The sequence below is a fragment of the Apaloderma vittatum genome, unplaced genomic scaffold, assembly GCF_000703405.1.
Source record: "Apaloderma vittatum isolate BGI_N311 unplaced genomic scaffold, ASM70340v1 scaffold8266, whole genome shotgun sequence".
In the NCBI taxonomy this organism is placed as follows: domain Eukaryota; kingdom Metazoa; phylum Chordata; class Aves; order Trogoniformes; family Trogonidae; genus Apaloderma; species Apaloderma vittatum.
The window spans coordinates 12707-31845 of NW_009722263.1; the positions used below are offsets into that span (position 1 = coordinate 12707).

Sequence of the window (19139 nt, forward strand, 5' to 3'; positions counted from 1 at the left end):
ATGGGGTGCTTTTCTTGGATTAATCACTCTTCCATCTCAACACTTGTGCTGGCCTTGCTACTGAAGATGCGTTGTTCTGTAGAACATTTGGTATCTCTCCGTAGCGTTGCGGTGTGCTACGTAAAGGTGACTTTTTACACGGCAGGGCAGATTAGAAAAATTTGTGTCATGTTTGTTGAACGTCACGGATATGTTTGTAACCTATTTTCGTTTTGCAACAAACCAGGTGAGGAGCCGGGAGGGGTAGCCAAGAAAAAAACTAAAGTCAAAGGTATTTCTAATGGTCTTTTTCTTGTGGAACTTGATGCAGATGATGATGTCCGAATTGCATGCGCATTGCAAATACAGATTGCAGGTTATAATAATGTTTACTAATACTAGCTATTTTGGCTAAGTGTTCTCTAATGGTGCAGCAAACGATTATCCTTTCCATATTTCATTATGGATGGTGGTAGTTTTTTTTAATTAGCAATTAATGGCAATGTGGCTTTCCTTACTAGAGATTATATTTTGTTTATGCAAATTTTTTTAAGCAATTGTCTTGTTGGGATTAAAGGTAGTTTATGATAACTTCATATTCTACATCTTTAAAAACAAGTTCTGCTATATATGCAGATTTTGCTCTGTGTGAAGTCCTTTTTTAGATATTCCATGAATTCATGATACTATACTGTAATTGGACTTAAGCACCTTAGTTGTTGCTTAAGTCTGTATTTAAATAATAGTACAGCTGTTTCTTGTGGGAGGAGAAATTTGGGTACAGTTCAGTAAGTTCCCCTTTAATGTTATCTGCGGGATTGATTGCAGTGATGATACTTATAAATTTTTCAAAAGCTTAAAGTAGGATAGCTTGTGACCGATTTATGCTTATATTTATTTATAGCTACAGTGCAGTACAAGGGGGACATAATAGTCTAAATGTGTTCAGTGCAATAGGGAGACAAAAAAAGCTAATTAGCTCCAGTAAAACACCAAAGTACCAAATGTACTTCAAGAGCCTAACTCGTTCAGTGTACTCCGTTATCTCCACCCAGCATAGTGCTATGTAAAGCATACAGTCTCTGTGTTGCACTGAACACACTTAGACTTTAATGTGTTTTTTTTCCCAGCAGTGTGTGGAAAATGCATGCTGTTTGTAATACATAGTCTCATTGGGAAGAAAGTGTGTTTGCTGAGGGAGGCCGTCATGCTCGATGAATGTGACTTTTCAATTTGCATGCAAGATGCTAAGAAATTGTTTTAACATTTTTCCACCCTGTGCTTGGTATGACTCAGTTGCAAAGTGTGTTTCCAAGAATGTAATAAATGTCATTTATTAATTAATTCCCGAGTTTTGGATTACTTTTCAATGTTTGAGACAGGAATGAGGAAATGGTAATGGTGTATTTCAAATGTTTTATGCCAAAAAACAGTTGGAAGGAAACGCGATTTTATTCCTTCTACATGTGAGCTGTGTGACTGAATTGTTTACGCTACAGAATTGTTACACAGCAGTTAGAGGCAGATGTTACAGTAGAAATGTTGTCACTTGCCTGCTTTGTACCTCAACAGACTTCAGTTTCTTTCAAAAGTCTGAATAAAAATAGAACTGCAGTATTTTTTTTATATAAAACCTTTATTGACTTTTCTTAATAATGTGTGGGTGTTAATTTTAAAATCAAATACAAATATTGCCTACAGAGATTTAATGGAAAAAATTTCAAATTGTATTGTTAAAAATTCCTTTTCCTGGAGAATGCTGCTAGTCCATACAATTTTTTTTCAAAACTCTGGGCAAAGTGGAAGTAAATATTTATCATTTAGATTTCAATTATGCTGTTAGGGTTGTTTTTCTGATATATTATCTGGATACCATATCACAGCCAAATGTCAGTTGAAATACAAAAAATAAGGGCAAGAGATACAGCTCCAAAAATAAAACAAACAAAAAAGTGCTACTAGTAACACTACATATGGAAAAGCAAAGATGTAAGAATTCACGTACAGTTCTTACTTTGATATCACTGAATATGGTCACACCAAATTAACTTTTCTGGAGCACGTTGCTGTTTCTTCTCAGTTATTACATACTTATTTTTTGTAAAACACTTACTTCAGATACGTTTTTAAGTCTTGGCCTAATCTGCGGTAACACTGTCAGTAAAATGTTGTAATGTGTAGTTCTAGAAAGTTGAAGAAAACTGGGGAAAAAAATCTTTTGGTTATGCTCTAAAGTTTGTGGATCCTAAAACCGGTGTGCTGTTGTCAAAGATTCAAAATTTACTGTAATTTTCATGCTCACAGAAAAAAAAGGTTTTAGCATTCTACAGAAGTTAGTTACCAGTAGGATGATAGAGGCATGGTTTTCACTAGATGATGCTTTGTTTGGATGTAGGTGCAATAAGCTAAGGTTATTTGCTGGCTGCATGGTGTGAGATATTGCTAAAAGTCAACACTAATTTGTTTAAATTGCTTAAAGCCTAAATAGTTAATATAAGTTTAAATTGGCATCTAACAAACATTAAGCAAGAATTTGATCAAAGCTTTTAGACAGTTGTTCATAAGATGTTTTCTGATCTAAGAATGGTTCTCTTATTGAACATTTCCTCTTTTTTGAATGAAAAAATAAAAAGTAAAAGAAACTATTAAAGAGCCACTCAAGAAATTAAGGGAGAAGCAGGAATCCAAGAAGGAGGAGATCAAAGATGAGGAAGAAAAAAAGAAAGCCAGGAAAGGAAAAGATGCTACCAATCGAAAAGACAAGAAAACTGTTGATATGAATAAATCAAAGAAAGATTCTGACAAGGCTAAAAGAGACAGAGGAAGGGAAAAAGGCCTAGACAAAAATGTAAAATCCAAGGAGACTACAAAAAAATCAGACAGTGAAAAGGATGGTACTGTTCAGATGGGAAAAGACAAAGAAACCAAAAAGATAGTTAAGAGCCCATCCAAGGAAGACAAGAAAGAAAAGAAATAAAGTGTTCTGGTTCTACTAATAATGGACAGACATCAAGAAGGAGAAATTCATCATATTTTTACGGATGTGGTAAATGTGCCAATAAGAAGATAATGTTTCCTGGACATAAGGGTGAACAAAGGCTCCATATAGTATTTATTTTGAAACTTCTAAGTGTGTGCTGGCATTGTAAACACAAAGCAAAATTGTCTGCTGTGAAACTCAAATATGTCCATATGTTAATATGCCTGGCTAACGATGTGTATTGAAAACAGAAAAGTCAAATTGATGCCAATTACTTCAAGGATATTCTGGATCTGTTGTTTCCTTGTATTAAAATGCTATTTTCTTGATGTGAGGATGAAAAATATACTGCTGTGAATCAAATGCCAGTTTAAAAGCAGTATTAAGAGGATTATCTAGACACATATGGTGGAAACTCAAAAGAAAATACTTCTGTTTCACAAAAACAACCAAGCTGAGCATTAATGGAATATATTATTGTAAGAACTTAACAAATGTAATTTTTTTTCACCTTAAGTAGACTGGGAAAACTATTTTAAACACTTCAGCCAACTTTAGTGTTCTGTTTATATATGAGTGTATAGTTAACCAAAATGTTGCTACACTTCTGTTTATTGATCTGCTTTTTTTCTTTCCTTCCATTATTTATTTAATATTTAGCCATCTTTAGGTCTGAAAACTTGATTAATTTTTGCTTTTCAGTTAACTGTGTCCTAATTTTTCTGAGTTTTCCAAGCTTCTGCTAATGCTTCTGAAAATTAGGTCACTTATTTCAGCAACAATGGGTATTGTTGGGTTCAAATCACATTTTAAGAAGTAATATGCTAATACTACTGTATTCTGGTTGAACTTGATTAGAGAACAGCTTATGCATTTTCGCAACTATTACTTTCTTCAAACAAGACTTTTCAAGTTCATGATACCTCTGTAAGCAAGCACTTGTGTTTGCTCTTACAGCTTCTGTATTTTTAGCATCAAGGGATGATTTATCAGATATTCTCATTAGAATAAACAAAGTTACACAACATTTCTGCAGAGATATTTCAGACTGTTACTGAATATATTTACTTTCAAGTTTATATGGGAAAGGAATATTTTCTAATTTTGCTAAACAAATAATATCACTTAGTATATATGGAAATTTTAATTGCACAATAAAATTAAACAAGGATCAGAATGAAATTTGTGATGAAAGTTGAAAATGTATTATTGTTATACTGCAGTATTATTTTAAAGAAAACAAAACTAAGGAGTGAAATTAAGCATGTGTGTATGCATGTGGGTGGTAGTTTAAGATTAAAGTCCTGAAGGTTGATTCTGTTGTTTTCTTAAATTTTGTGTATAACGGTTGGCAATATGCTTATCTCAGCCTTTTGAAACCAGCACGTATGTGTCTCTGTAAGATGCTTTGATCTGTAGAGATATAAGATGTGGTTATAGGGTAAGACGTAACCTATTTTTTAAAAATTTTTTTTAGGGAAATTTATGAAAAAATAGTTTGAATGAAAGCTCTAGAAAATAGTACAGTAGCTTAAGATTCTAGCTGTGATAATGAACAGAGATGATATACTGAGCTGTTTCCTTAGTATTTATATATGCGTGAAGAAGGAGGGAAAAGATGTGTTATGAACATTATAGTTCTTCACAAAAAAATGTTGACAGAATTAAGATCTATTAAATATGCTTGATAGTGAGCGTTCTCCTTTAGGTTTTGGTGATGTTAGATGTGTTTATTCATTTTTGCCTTTGTAAACGTTTGACAGAGGAGCATTCAAATTGCACTTCTGAAGAGTGGTGGCACAGTGGAGTAGAACACATCACTTTTTAGTTTCTCTCCTAATGTGACAGAAGTCGTATCTGTCTGGGAGTGAAATTTGGAATGAGGTGCCTTTTGGATTAACATGTTATTGTGCCTATGACCCAAAGTTTATCTTGTTCTGAAGAATGTATTGGTTTTCCAAAGAACTTCTCAGTTGTGCAGCACTCTAGGCTATACAGATAGCCAGACAATAAAATGAGATTTTTTTGCTCCAGCAGTCTGTTGTGCTATTGTATATCTCTGTGACAATTTGTCATTTAACTTAACATGGCAAGTTACCATGTAAGCTCAACAAATTCACCACGTGACTAAAACCTGAGTACAGCTTTATTTTATTAAAAAGATGAGAGAAAATAGTATTTTGTGAAAAACCTAAATGCCTTAAAACACTACATACTCAACAGGATTGAATAGGAATCAGCGATAAACACAACAGATGTGTATAAAGCAAAGTTTTGAAATGTGCGAGCAAAACAAATACTCTTCCTAGTCCCTTCTTTCCTTTTTACACACCCCAGATGCTTGTTGGCTGTGAAATGCTGACTATCTTATGAAATAATTTGAATCCATTTATTGTTCCTGAAGCAGAGCACATGGATATCTGGAATTGAAGATGTGGATGTAGGTTGTTGGAGGATGTGAGGATTTATATCAAGAGGTGTGTGTGTGTGTGAGGGAAGGGAACTGTAATTGTGAAAGCAGGGTGGCTCTTTCTGTGTGTCCGGATTCTGAAGTGTGAGACAGTGGCTAATTAAGTAACTGGTTTTGTCCCCGTATGTAGTTAAGGATGATTGCAGAAGGAAGTAACTTCTTGCTTTTGTAGCTCTTAATATTACTGCAGCAAAAGATGAATTTAAGTCTTAATAACGTATTTTAGTGCTTCAGGGTTTGTTTTATGACAGAGGAGGAAATCAGGAAAAATGAAGTATGAATTTGGCTTTTTTCTTCTAGCTTCTGTTCTTGACTCCTACCTAGTATTGGATTCTTTGTTACAGTATTTTTAGATACAGGCTAACTACTTGTATTTATGCAATTTAAGTAGTATAAAAAGGTGTAAATAGAATTAGTTGTTATTCCTGTTCCCATTGCTTATATATGGCAGTGGAATAAAATACATGTTTTTCACATGATTCATAAAATGATAAAATCTCTCTAGTTTACACCAAGTTGTTCTGAGTCATACTCCTATTTGTATTAAGATGTGCTTGACTCTGGTAAAAATGTAATTATTTTTTAAAAAACTTTACAGACTTGAAATATTATACTTACTGTTCCACTTAAAGTTACTTTTACAAGATTGTTAGCAGTACAGGAGTGCTCATTATAGCGTAGCCTCTGCTTTCTGAAATGTTATTTTTCTGTTAATTTCTGTGAATGCAGGTCTTGAGAACCTGTGAGTGCAGGTCTTGAGCAGTGTGCGTGTATCTTTAAGAAGGTAATTTTGTCTTAACTGACTGTGGGACTTAAATACGAACCTAGGAAAAATTATGTGGGATTATAGGAGAATTCTGTTTGGAAGGGAGTTGAGGAAACCCTTATCCCAACACCCTGCTCAAACCAAAGTCATTTCAGAGGTATGACCAGGTTACACCAGCTGTTACCCAGCATGGTCTTTAAAACCTCCAAAGGATGGGAATGCACAACCTCTCTGTGCAGCCTTTTCCACTGATTTGACTGTTCCCATGGTGGGATGAGTGTGGGGGTGCATGCTTGTGTGTGTAATTTTTTTTTTCTTATACCCAGTCTGAACCTCTTTTGTTTAAGTCTTAACTGATTCCTGCCTAACGTGCAGTTGAGAGGAGGATTCGGCTAATACCGTTACATTCTTTCTACAGGATGTGGTGTTTTAACGTGTGGCATAAACTTTCAAGGCTATGAATTATTTTTATCTCTTACTATGGTGTTGATCATTACTGTTATTTCTCTTCGTTGTATTGTGATCTGGAAAGACTTTGTGGTATAGATAGTAAGCATCTTAGTGGTGAAATTTCATCAGTCATACTTTTTCTGTAGGAATTTAGTTGTCAAAAGAAACTGGAGATTGAGATTCCTTTATTTTGAAGAAACTACAGTTCTCTTCACTAGATCGTCTAAGATTTAGCATATGAATTCAAAATACCTGTTCTCATTCTGTGCAGTGTTTTATGAAGTTAAATCAGTTCTTCATAAAACCCATGGAATTGATCATATGAAGCACTTTTTGTCCAAAGAGAAAACAGTGAGAAAAACCTCTTGTCTGTTTTCCTTCTGGATAGTGGATGGATGTTAAGAATAGCTTAGTCACTTGTTTATTTACTTTGAAATACAGTCAAGTGCTTGAATTTCTGTCCCTTTTCCCCCCTCATTGTATGTTTGTCTTCAAAACATGTTTGCTTACTATCTGAATACACTTTACTCTTTGTATATATCGCTGTACATCAGGACAGCCCTGTAATTGTGCTTAAATGTTTGAATACGTTTTGGAGAGTTTAACATCAGTTAATTTAATTGAAACAACTTTTTAAGTTTATAATTAAATTAGATCAAAAAGAGCATAAAGTTAACTTTATAACTGAAAAATGCAGGCCTTAAAGAAAGATCTGTCCCAGCACAGCCAACATCAGAATCTGAGGAGACCATCCAGTCTGCTGAGAAGTCCTACGTTGAATCAGGTAAGGCCTTTCATAAACCATAGGTGAAACAAAAGATACGATGCTTCATTTGAATGAGAATTTGTTTCCTTAGTAGGCAAGCTCATTGTGGTATTTCTTTGTGTAGAAAAAGATATCTTACGTTGATTTTATGTGTTGCTTATCTGAACAGTTTATTTAGTGAGAATCACTGCTGATAACTTTATGTAAATCTCTGACCATGAAAGTTTGTAATTCATATGTATAGTAGGCACCCTTGTCAGCTCTCATGGTTACTATTGGAACCATATCACATCAGAAGAACTTTCTGATAACTGGTTTTGATATCTATGCAACAGAATATCCAGTCAGAATAACAGCAGATTCTCCACCTTCAGAATAACTAAATTGACTAAATTTTTGCTTTCTCCATAACTGGTGTCATATTGGATCTTTATTTGAAAAGTGCAGCTGAGATTGGATTTTGTGCTGTTGGGTTTCTCAGTGTTAATTTCAGGACATTTATATGAAGGCAACATGTCATACAAATTCCATTTTGTCTTGGGCCGGTGTGTTAGATGACAGCCACTTGTCCCGGCAATCAGTTTGTGATTTGTTCTGCTGTGAATTGCCAGAAGACCTTGAGATTGTAATGTTGTTAAGTATCTATTTTCCTTGTTTATAAAGTGAACAAACCCCTATTTCTACAAGTATGATTTTGTTGTGAAATGTGACATGCTAATACTGTTACCTAAACTGTAGGCAAGGAAGCAATGAAAGTGTTAGTAAAATAATACTTTGGAGAGAATTCTTGGTTTGAATAATTATCTGAAGTTATTTATGTTACTGCTACTGAGGAACATATACATGCAGAAAATGCAGTGTAGGTAAATTCTTCCAGTTTATCTTCAGAATGAGTCTGGTGTGATTGATACAGTACTCGACATATTGGAGCCTAGGCAAAACCCAGGTGTTCTTGTGATAGTGTAAGTTATAGAGGTTCACCAAGTCAATCTCTACAGAACTTTATGGAATAGAATAAGAACTTTATGGAGACTACTAAAAGCGGAAAGCTTTGAGCTAATCTTTAGACCTTGCTTTTTGCACTTACCTTCATTGCAATTTATAATCCTTTTAGAGCAGAAGAATGCTGACGTAGATTTGGATGAGGAAGTTCAGTCTGTTCTTCATGACACTCTCCATTCTCAGCCTGGTAATGCATTAACACTTAGAAATCACAGAAGAATTTATAAATACTGCCATAGGCTAGATGAACTTGAAAGTTCTTTTTCCGGCACGTAACTGTTTTTAATCAGCTAATTTGTCATTTTCAAGATAATTCAGAGAGGTCAGCCGCCAAATCCTGAAACTGTGGCCTCTTACCCAGAGGTGTTCAGCAGCAATAGCTCAAACCAGTCAGTTTACAAAAACTTCCTGAAAATACTGCATAGAGTGCAGGAATGGGGAAATAGAGATGGGTTTTACTGTGGCAAAGGCTGTGCTGGCGAGTCGGTGCAAATACTTTGGGTTTGTGCGGCTGGAAGGTGCAGACGAGTCATCTGTCTCCCTCCCTGTCCCCTCTGGGGCCTAGTTGAAAAACACAAATCATGTGCTAAAGACTATTTCCTGGTAATAAAATTTACCAAAGCGTATATATTCTCTAACCATCTGTATTATTGTTTAGGAGAGACACATGAAGATGTAGATGAAAGTATAACTGACCAGTGGCAAGTGAAGGAAGAAATACATGGAGAAACCGTTGAAGGTCCTACAACAGATGACTTGCTCAGAGAATTAGAGAATGAAATGCTAGAAGCGTATGAGACACCAGACTCAGTTCAGGAAGGTATCTGCATGGCTACATGTATTTAAAATCGAATTTTGCCAGAGAGAGAGAACAGACAAATGGAAGTATGTCTCACTGAAACATGTAATTTTTGCTTGCAGTGGAGACTGAGCAAATGTCAACCATGGCAAGTATAATTTAGTAAATAAATTTTTTTTTTAAATGAAAATGACATGTGTTTTGGAACCGAGGTAACTATATATAATTGTTTACTGCTATATTTGCTTTCAACCAAACAAATTAATCTGTGTTCCATTTATGCATATCTTTCCCCCCCAATAGAAAGCCTCCTATAATGTCTGTATAGAGACTGCTTCTGGACTTTCTAGTTTATTAAATTAAAAAGTTCATTCGAAAGACACAGCCTTTTGTAGAGAGACTCATTCTCACTGTACTTTCCTTTTAATGTAGCTCTCTAAGAGAATATTATGCATGAACTGTATTAGGAGTCCTGCTGAGAACATCACATCACATGCTTTGGAGCATTGACAAGATGATAAAAATTGTTTGTAATCAAAATATTAAAGTAGAATCTAAATCCAACTTGAGGAAAAATATTTGAATGCTTTTTATCTGCACTAGAATATTTTACATATATCTTGGCTCTTTTTAAAAAACTCATGTAGTAGATGTCATCTAAAAGTTTCAATTGCTGAAAGTCCACTGAATTTCTTTGCGAAGAAGTAATTCTCTTCAGTCTGAGTCTGTTATACTGCTTTGATTCTGTATCTTTTTATTCATCCACAGTGCATGTTAAAGTAGGGAACTAAAGTTGAAATCCAAATTCCAATTACTTTAAATCTTTAAAATTCCCATGAAGAATGCAAAGTGAATATGTTCTACTTTCTTTACATTTACACAGTAATTTCTGTGGAGAGTCATCCTTCCCTGAGTGAACATATATGGAGTGTATATTGTTCTTCCTTTTTTGAGCAAATGTTTATAGAGTTTGTGTGTATACACATTCTCTGTATTATATATAAGAATAAAATTATAAATTTTATAAAATTCTTTCAATGTATGTAGATATCTTCCTAGCATTAGAAGAAGTGTGCTTAGAATTTCTGTTTAGAAATTTCTCTCTATTCTTGCATAATATTCTGTTATAGGTTTGCAGTATGATGCATTGATGTAAAAATTTTAAAATTTGTAAATACATGTTTGTTTCTCAGATGCAGATCTTTTGGCAGATGATCTTGGAGCAGTGGAGCCTGAACCATATGAAGCTCCAGGTATAATTTTGGTTTTCCAAACTCGGTAGTATTGTTTTTTGCCTAAATGTAGGAAATTATGTGACAAAGCAAACAGAAAAGATTAGAATGGTTTAGGAATATATGATTTTGGATTTTTTTTTTTTCTCAGAACAGCTATGCTTGATTGTCTTGGATATTTTTACTTTGAGATGACTATATCGTATTTGATACTACAGATGGTTCTTAAAAAGAAGGGATGATAGCTATGAATATGTTGCTATCATTAATGCAGAAACTTGACTTTTCTGTGCGTTTGTGGCTGTTATGTGTGATTGAAGTCTATGGTTGTACAGTCTAAAAGAGTGAGAATGAGATTTATTGCTTACCTTTAGAAGACTAAGGGTCTTCTAGCCTGTTCTTGACATTAGTCAGAAACTTGTGTTCTCACATGGAACCTGTCACTTTTCAGAAGCATCCAGTTTGTAACCTTTCCTTCAGGACTGCTTGTTTCTTTATGACCCATTACACTTTCAGAGAGGGAGTCAGCACAAAGGACTTAATTCTGAACTGTCCGTGCACTGTCTTTCCACACACCCTAACTCATCTCTAAAGCTTTTTAAATTTTTGCCTGGACTAAGCCAGATAGCTTATAGTCATCTTAATACTGGAATCGACACCATGTACAATGACAATAGCTCATCTTTCCCATTATGAAAAAACATTGGCGGGATACTACAGTTTCCCTGCTGTCTGATAAGTATTTTCTTCTGGATGTTAATAATGTTGTTTATGGTACAGGCAACATCTTCCATTTATATTAGACATCAGTTTCTGTCTGGACTAGGCTTCTTACCTTTGTCTCACTGTTAATTCTGGGCCTCACTGTCCTGTTTGCTAAATATGACAGAAAAATAATTTTATTTGTTTGATACAGCTGAAACTGCTTATTCCTGTCTTTGTGGGAGATTACTGCTTTCAGCTACCAGTTTTGAATCCAAGCTGTGATGCTTCCAAAGTAAAAGGATAATTAGTTTATCATCATTACCATGTGCTGTCAGATCTATTATAGTGAGTACATTAATAACACTACAAAGAATTGTAGTCACAGAGGAAAATAGTTCACATATTTAGCTAGGCAGCGTAAAGAAGTAAATATACTTTAAATCTGAGATGCCAAAGTCTGATTTCTGGCTCTTGTCTTCTGTAGATAATCACCAGTAGTCCTGCACATCAGTAAAGAAGCTACTTTAGAACTTTGAGGAAAAAAAAATTTTTTAATTCATATTAGAAGAACTATTAAAAAATATTGATTAAGACTAACGGCTCTTCTGGATGCATTTTTCGTACAAAGTGTCTAACAGAAGACTAGAAGAGTGTGGCCCGACATATTCCTCTAGGTTGCCATGTGTCAAGTTGCATGTGTCTATAAGATTTTAGTTTATCAGTTTTTAACAAAGGATCTACATTTATCTATTGGCAGGCACGTTATAGATGCAATTTAAGGTAAATGAGTATTAAAAGCTTCATATTTTTAATTTCAAAAATATTTGTAATATTCAATTTACAGTTTCATACGAATATGATACAGATGTGGAAAAGACAGTAAGTGATCCAGAAGTCCCAGGTTTGTAAATTTTCAGTATTTCAGATTATAACTTACACTTGATAAACATGCTTCAAAGTTAATGTGTCGACTGTTTCATCTTCGGTTTATTTTCAAACAGTTTTTTGGTAGTTTTAAATAAGTTTGATTTTTACAGCTGTGTTACCATTACATTTGTGAACACAAAACCCACAAGTCCAATTCATGAATACTTACGTAAATACCTAGTTCTCTCAGGAGTCTTCCAGTCTAATTGATGGATTGTCAAAGACCTGCTTGTATTCCTAATTTTAAGAGTAAATACAAATACGTGTGAACTTATTATTGTGTGACTTACAGTGTAGCTCCTTAGTGTGTTTTACAATCCACTTGTCACTGCCAAATAAATCGTTGTAGTCTTAAGTCAACTATGTTTTGCTCTGTTATTCTTGAGCTAAATATGTGACCTTTTTGATTTCTCTTGTGTTATTTAACTGTTGCATGAAAATTTGATTACAATAATAAACATGAAATCTTTTTATTTAAGATGACTCTGAGCTCGTGCTTGAAGATGCTGTGGAGCATTACACAGGTACACTCCAAAATCTTACTTCTTTTTTTGAATTTTGGTCCCAAACCATGACTGAAAAAAATCCAAAACTTTGGAGCTCATAGATAGCATCGGTTCCTTAGTAAGTTATTACATCAGTATTTTTATAGAGTAGCAGACATTACAGTGGAGGTCTGCTACAGACTGCCTGACTAGGAGGTCCAAGTGGACAAGGCCCTTCATAGACAGATAGGATTTGCTGCTCATTCACAAGCCCTAATCCTCATGGTGGGCTTTAACCACCCCAGTATCAGTTGGAGACAACACAGCATGACATAAGCAATCCAGGAGATTCCTGAAATGCATTCATGATAACTTGCTCCTCCAAGTGATAGAGTAACCAGTGAGGAGAGGTGTTACAGTAGACGTTCTTACTGACAGGGAAGGGCTAATGGGCAGTTTTAAGCTCATGAGTGGCCTTGGGTGCAGTGACCACGAGATGGTGGAGGTCAGTGAAGATCTTAAGGTCAGTGAAGAAAGGGAAGCTCAACAAGCTTGAAACCCTTGACTTCAGAAGAGCCGACTTTTGCCTCTCTGGGAATCTTCTTAACAGCATACCGTGGAAAGATGGTTGACTTTCAAGGATCATCTCTTCCAAGCTCAAAGACACTGTATCCCTAAAAGGAAGAAATCTGGCAAAAATGCCAGAAGACCTATATGGATGACAAGGAACTCCTGGCCAAAATCAAACACAAAAGGGGAATCCACCAAGGGTGGAAGCAAGGGCTGGTAACCTGAGATGATTACAAGGAGATTGCTTGTTGTCGAGGGTTAGGGCTGGGCCGACCTCTAACACAGACAGATGATCTCTAACCCCCTCTTCCCCCCCGCAGATGGGAAGGAAAAGGGAATGAAGCAGAGAGACTTTTGGGTCAGAGAAGAAAAAAAAAACTACAACAGCTTTAACGAAACAATAGTAATAGAAAATAATAGTGGAATGGTAAAAGTAAAGAACTATATACAACTATAGATAATAGCCCGATATCAAACCCGACTCCCTCCCCAGATAGCAATCCCCACTGATGCTGCAGAGCAGGATGCACTTCGGAAACCCCAGGCTCAGTGGCGGCAGCCGGGAGCTGGATACAGGGAGCTGGATTTGGGAACTCAGGATCCGGATCAAAAGCAGGAGGTCAGATGGAGTCCTCCCTGGACACTGGCCATTGCAGAAGAGGCAGAAACTCTCGTTATCACTCAGTTTATACTAAGTATGACATATATGGGATGGAATACTCTCGTTGGTCACCTGTCCTGTCTATTACCCCCCGGAGGTGCAACCTTTTACTTCCTGGTGACCACCCTATACTACCCGGCACCCCCAGTGTGGCACACAAGAGCCAGCAGTGGCCTTGGTCACTACAGGAATAAGTAAAAGCAAGAGCCTGTCTGCATCCCAGTCCCAGGCAGTGACTGTAAACATCAGGTGTTATCACTGCTAGTAGCAGGCACTGTCTACGAAAACATGCTACTGACTTCAGAAAGTGCAGCCTTTTAGAAGAAACTAAAACTGAAAAGTAAAAATCACTAAATAGGACTGGGTTTTAGCTCAAACCCAGGATACTTGTGAAACTAGAAACCTGACAGAATCAAATCTGTCCAGGGACATCAAAAATAACATAAAAGGATTCTACAGGTATGTGAAAGAAAAAAGAAAAATGAGAGAATATGGGACCTCTCCAGAGCAATACAAGTGACCTGGTTGCTGAGGATATGGAGAAGGCTGAAGTATTCGATAGTTTTTTGCCTCAGTCTTCGCTGATAACCACTTGAGTCACACCACCAGACAGACAGCATTGACTGGGCCTGGGAGAGTGAAGAACTACCCAGGGTAGGAGCAGAGCAGGTCCGGGAACACCTAGAGAACCTGAAGGTGCACAAGTCCATGGGACCTGATGAGATACATCCACGGATCCTGAAGGAACTGGAGGCTGAAGTTGCTAGGCCACTGGCCATCGTATTTGAGAGGTTGGGCATTCCGGCAAAATTACCATGGATTAGAAAAAGGGAAACGTAAGCCTGATTTTTAAAAATGGAAACATAACCCTGATTTTTAAAAAGGGAAACAAAGAAAACCCAGGGAACTACAGACCAGTCAACCTCAGCTCTGTGCCAGGTGAAATCGTGGACCAGATCCTTCTGGTAAGAGTACTAAGGCACATGAAAAATAACGAGATGATCAGTGACAGCCAACCTGACTTCATTAAGGGAAAATTGTGCCTGATTGATTTGGTGGCCTTCTGCCACAAAGTTAAAGCTCTGGTTGGTATGGGAAGAGCAACTGACATCACCTACCCGGACTTATGCAAGGCATTTGACACTGTCCCACATGACATCCTTGTCTCTAAAATGGAGAGACATGGACTTGATAAATGGAGCACTTGGTGGATACGAAACTGGCTAGAAGATTGCACTCAGAGAGTAGTGGTCAATGGCTCGTTGTCCGTGTGGAGACCAGTGACAAGTGGAGTTCCTCAGGGATCTGTTCTGGGTCCGGTGCTGTTCAGCATCTTTGTCAGTGGCATGGACGATGGCGTTGAGTGCACCCTCAGCAAGTTTGCTGACAGCACCAAGCTGTGTGGCGCGATGGACTCACTTGAGGGAAGAGATGCCATCCAGAGGGACCTTGACAGGCTTGAGAAATGGGCCAGTGCAAACTGCTTGAGCTTCAACAAGTCAAAATGCAAGGTCCTGCACTTGGATCGGGCCAGTCCCCAGCACAAATATAAACTGGGTACAGAGTGAGTTGAGAGTATCATAGAATCCTAGAATGGCCTAGACTGGAAGAGACCTTAGAGATCATTTAATCCAACCTTCCTGTCATGGGCAGGGACACCTCTCAACTAGATCAGGCAATACATGGGGACCAAGCGGGTATCGAACCTGCAACCTTGGTGTTATCAGCACCACACTCCAACCAACCGAGCTAACCCTGAGGAGAACGACTTGGGGGTGTTGATAGACGAGAAGCTCAACGTGAGCCGGCAGTGCGCTCATGCAGCCCAGAAGGCCAACTGTGTCCTGGGATGCATTAAGAGGAGTGTGGCCAGCAGGTCAAGAGAGGTGATTCTCCCCCTTTACTCTGCTCTTGTGAGACCTCACCTTGAATACTGTGTCTAGTTCTGGTGTCCCCACAATAAGAGGGACATGGATCTGTTGATGATCCAGGGGATGGAGTACCTCTGTTACGAGGACAGGCTGAGGCAGCTGGAATTGTTCAGCCTGGAGAAGAGGAGGCTCCAGGGGGACCTTATAACTGCCTTCCAGTACCTGAAGGGAATCTACAGGAAGAATGAGAGGGACTTTTTAAAAGAGCATCCAGCGGTAGGAGAAGGGGACATGGATTTAAATTCAAGGAGAATGGATTTAGATTGGGTTTTATGAAGAAATTCTTCAGTACAAGGGTGGCAAGACTCTGGATTAGTTTACCAAGTGAAATTGTGAATGTCCCCTCCCTGGAGATGTTCAAGGCCAGGTTGGATGAGGCCCTGAGCAACCTGGTCTAGTTGAGAGGCGTCTGCCCATGGCAGGGAGGTTGGGTTAGATGATCCTTCCAACCTCTAAGGCATTCTATGATTCTGAAAAAAATACAAAACCTACATGAATACAGCCAAATGGACAGAATAATATTTTGAGAATTACATTTCCAGGAGAATGGATGTTTGTATTTTAAATTGCATAGAAGTGTTTCTGTTGATAAAAAATAATTTGAATTTGCCAAAGATGTTGAAGTTAAAGTGATAAATGTCAGGGAAAAAGTGGTATCTTAAAAATATTTTTTTTAAAGGAAGCAAGCCGTAACAAGTGATTCCAAAATTTTACTGTAGAAATATGCTGTATGTAGAAATGGTTTATAAGTATTTCCATACTGAATTGCAGGTAATTTGTAGATGAGTTCATGAACTGTATAAGAAAAGCCTACAGATATTGTCTATCTTGTGATGCCAGAAAATGAATCACTTCTCACAAGATCTTTTAGAAATCTTCACCTTTAAACTCTTATTAAGTTTAATGGAGTATGAAAAACTATAGTTTTGAATATGTTTTTTTCCTTCTGAATAAACTTGACACTGTATTATTTGTGTATACTTATTGACTTAAAAATCCATTAATTTTCATATTGGGTTTTTTTTTCCTTTAAACAGAGAATAGAGTGCATGGTGATAATGAAGACCATGATATGATAACTGCTATATTTATTGAAACGAAAGTATCAGATTCTTCCATTAATATGAAAGTGAAATTGCTTTATCTTAAATTTTTCTACACTGTTGTATTACTTTGCAAGTTCTCAGTAGAGGTTGTGTTTTGTTTTTCATGTTCAAACCCCTTGCCATATGTAAGCAATTGATTGATCTTTAACACTGGTGGATGTGTAGAGTATGCATTTAAGTTATATTTTCGTATTAGTCTTTATCATACTTGATGGATATGTGGAGTAAGAATGTTAAAGACTTTGCCCTTTTTCTAACAAAACCCTGGTCCAGTCAACTGTGGTTCAACTGCATCAGTGTTACCTTTTCATCTTGCCCATAACTACCAGTTCTTTGGAGATTATCCTGTTTTAATTTGATTTAGTTATTTGCTAATGTTTGTTGAGACGAAATAAAAAAGTAAGTGAGAAAAAAAGAATAGGTCACAGTCTTGTATTAAATTTATCCAGCATAATTAAATGCTGGATAAACATTGAACTTACTTAGTTCTGAAATTCACAGTAACTGTATATTGAAAATATAGACAGTTAAAGGATAACATTTTGTTGATTTTCAGGCATTATCTAAAGTAAAAATGTTCTTAATCTATTTCTGCTTCAGAATTACAAAATTTAGACTAGCTCTTTAGTCAAAGTTTGGGAGTGTAGTGAATTATAACAGTTGCACAGAACGATAGCTTTATTGTTTATTGATAGCTTTTAATTGTTTTCAGTGTTTCTTCTGTGTAGATAGAAATGCTTGAAATTTCAGCCTTCTGTTCACATTTGGTATAATTTCTACTACAGGCTCTACTAAGGGTTCATATATCAGTTAAGGCCCCAAAGCTAGAGAAAGTCTTTGAGAGCTTTGCACTTATCAGTAAAGAAATTAACTGAATGCTTAACAACCAGATTTTTAGGATACTTCATGCATATCAACCACCCAAGAACTTTATTTTTCTTTTCTTTCAGAGCCAGAACATGAAGAGCAGACTGAGACTCAAGATACAGGTATATACATATATATAAATGTATACATGTGTGTGTGTATGTATATGTGTTGGTGGGGTGTGTGTACACTCCCCCACACGCCCTACCATGTATATTTATATATGGAGCATATTAGAAAACCTTTGTTTCATGTGTAATTAAAGTATGAATACCTCTAAAATAAATGCCATTGGAATATAAAAGATTTTCAAAATTGGAGAAATATTTTAGTCAAGTTAGCATAGAAGTGACTAGCTTAATCTTGCTATTTATACATATTGAAACACATAATCTGTGTGATCTTCAATCACAATATATTGCCAATTTATGGCAAAGGTGCATTATGATCTGTGTAGTTATAAAGTTAGATTCCTGACTATAAACTTAGACACCTTCCTTTAATATACTATCCCTGAGGATTCATCTTTAAGGTTTCAAGCGACACAAAGTGGGTTACATGAGGCTTTTTATGGGCGGTTGGAACATAGTAGATCAACACAGACACGCAGCCTGCTGCCTGCCATGAGCCTTGCTCATAACCTTGTATCCTGTGCTTAAGATCATTCAAAACTTACAGATTGTCAGTACTAGCGCTGCTTTGATTCTTACTTTTTGCTGGTGCAATTAAAAATTATTTGTTTGCAGTGCTGACTCTGGGTCCTGCCCACTTTATTGTCTTGAAATACCAGCTCTTTTGAGAGTTGCCTCAGAGAGCTGATTGAAAAAGACACAATTGTTTAGTTTAGAATGAAGTCAAGAAGTTCTCTAGTGTAAATATGTTAGCTCTTTTGCCTCCGTTGTGATTATAAGCATAAAAGGACCGTCAAATGAGTTTAAAAGTGCCATATTCAAAGCAAATAAAAATAATTTGTTTTTCTGTGGAGAAGTTGCTTGTTGTCCTTCAGAAAGTAAAGTAGGACTTAATGAAGAAATTGCATGTTTATCTGAATAAAAAGACTTTTAAAGTAGTTTATGATTGGGGGGGGTGTTTGGTTTTTAATATGCCTAGGAGATGGACTTGATGCTGCAAAAGATAAAAGTGGGAATATTGATTAGGCTTAGAAAGTGTTTTTAAAATTGCAGCTTTAAAAGTTACTGTGTCTTAATCCAAACACTGCTTGTTCAGAAGGTACGATTTACCTAATGAATACAATAGTTCTTCAGTGAAACAGGGAAGAAAATCTAAGAAGTAATGTCTTTTTTCCCCTCAAATTGATTAACGTTCCTGTTTGTAGCAGTTTACTGTTTGCAGTTAATTTATTTCTATGTGCCGGCTTGTGCTTTTGTGTTGTATGTATGTTGTGTGGTCTTGACCTCATTATTGCTTTGAATTGATTGTTTC

General features: G+C 36.5%; 1 protein-coding gene across 1 annotated transcript in view; it reads left to right on the forward strand.

The window, feature by feature from the left end:
* The window catches only part of LOC104269378 (aspartyl/asparaginyl beta-hydroxylase-like), a gene marked incomplete at its 3' end in the record, with an annotated part of 60862 nt that continues 41723 nt past the window's right edge, over nucleotides 1-19139 (forward strand). Inside the window, exons 1-10 of the mRNA XM_009871713.1 lie at nucleotides 1-355; nucleotides 2613-2873; nucleotides 7343-7429; nucleotides 8526-8600; nucleotides 9072-9233; nucleotides 10406-10465; nucleotides 11994-12050; nucleotides 12556-12600; nucleotides 16761-16792; nucleotides 17779-17818. Coding sequence (XP_009870015.1) covers nucleotides 1-355; nucleotides 2613-2873; nucleotides 7343-7429; nucleotides 8526-8600; nucleotides 9072-9233; nucleotides 10406-10465; nucleotides 11994-12050; nucleotides 12556-12600; nucleotides 16761-16792; nucleotides 17779-17818 — 1174 coding nt within the window. The remainder of the gene's footprint in view (nucleotides 356-2612; nucleotides 2874-7342; nucleotides 7430-8525; nucleotides 8601-9071; nucleotides 9234-10405; nucleotides 10466-11993; nucleotides 12051-12555; nucleotides 12601-16760; nucleotides 16793-17778; nucleotides 17819-19139) is intronic.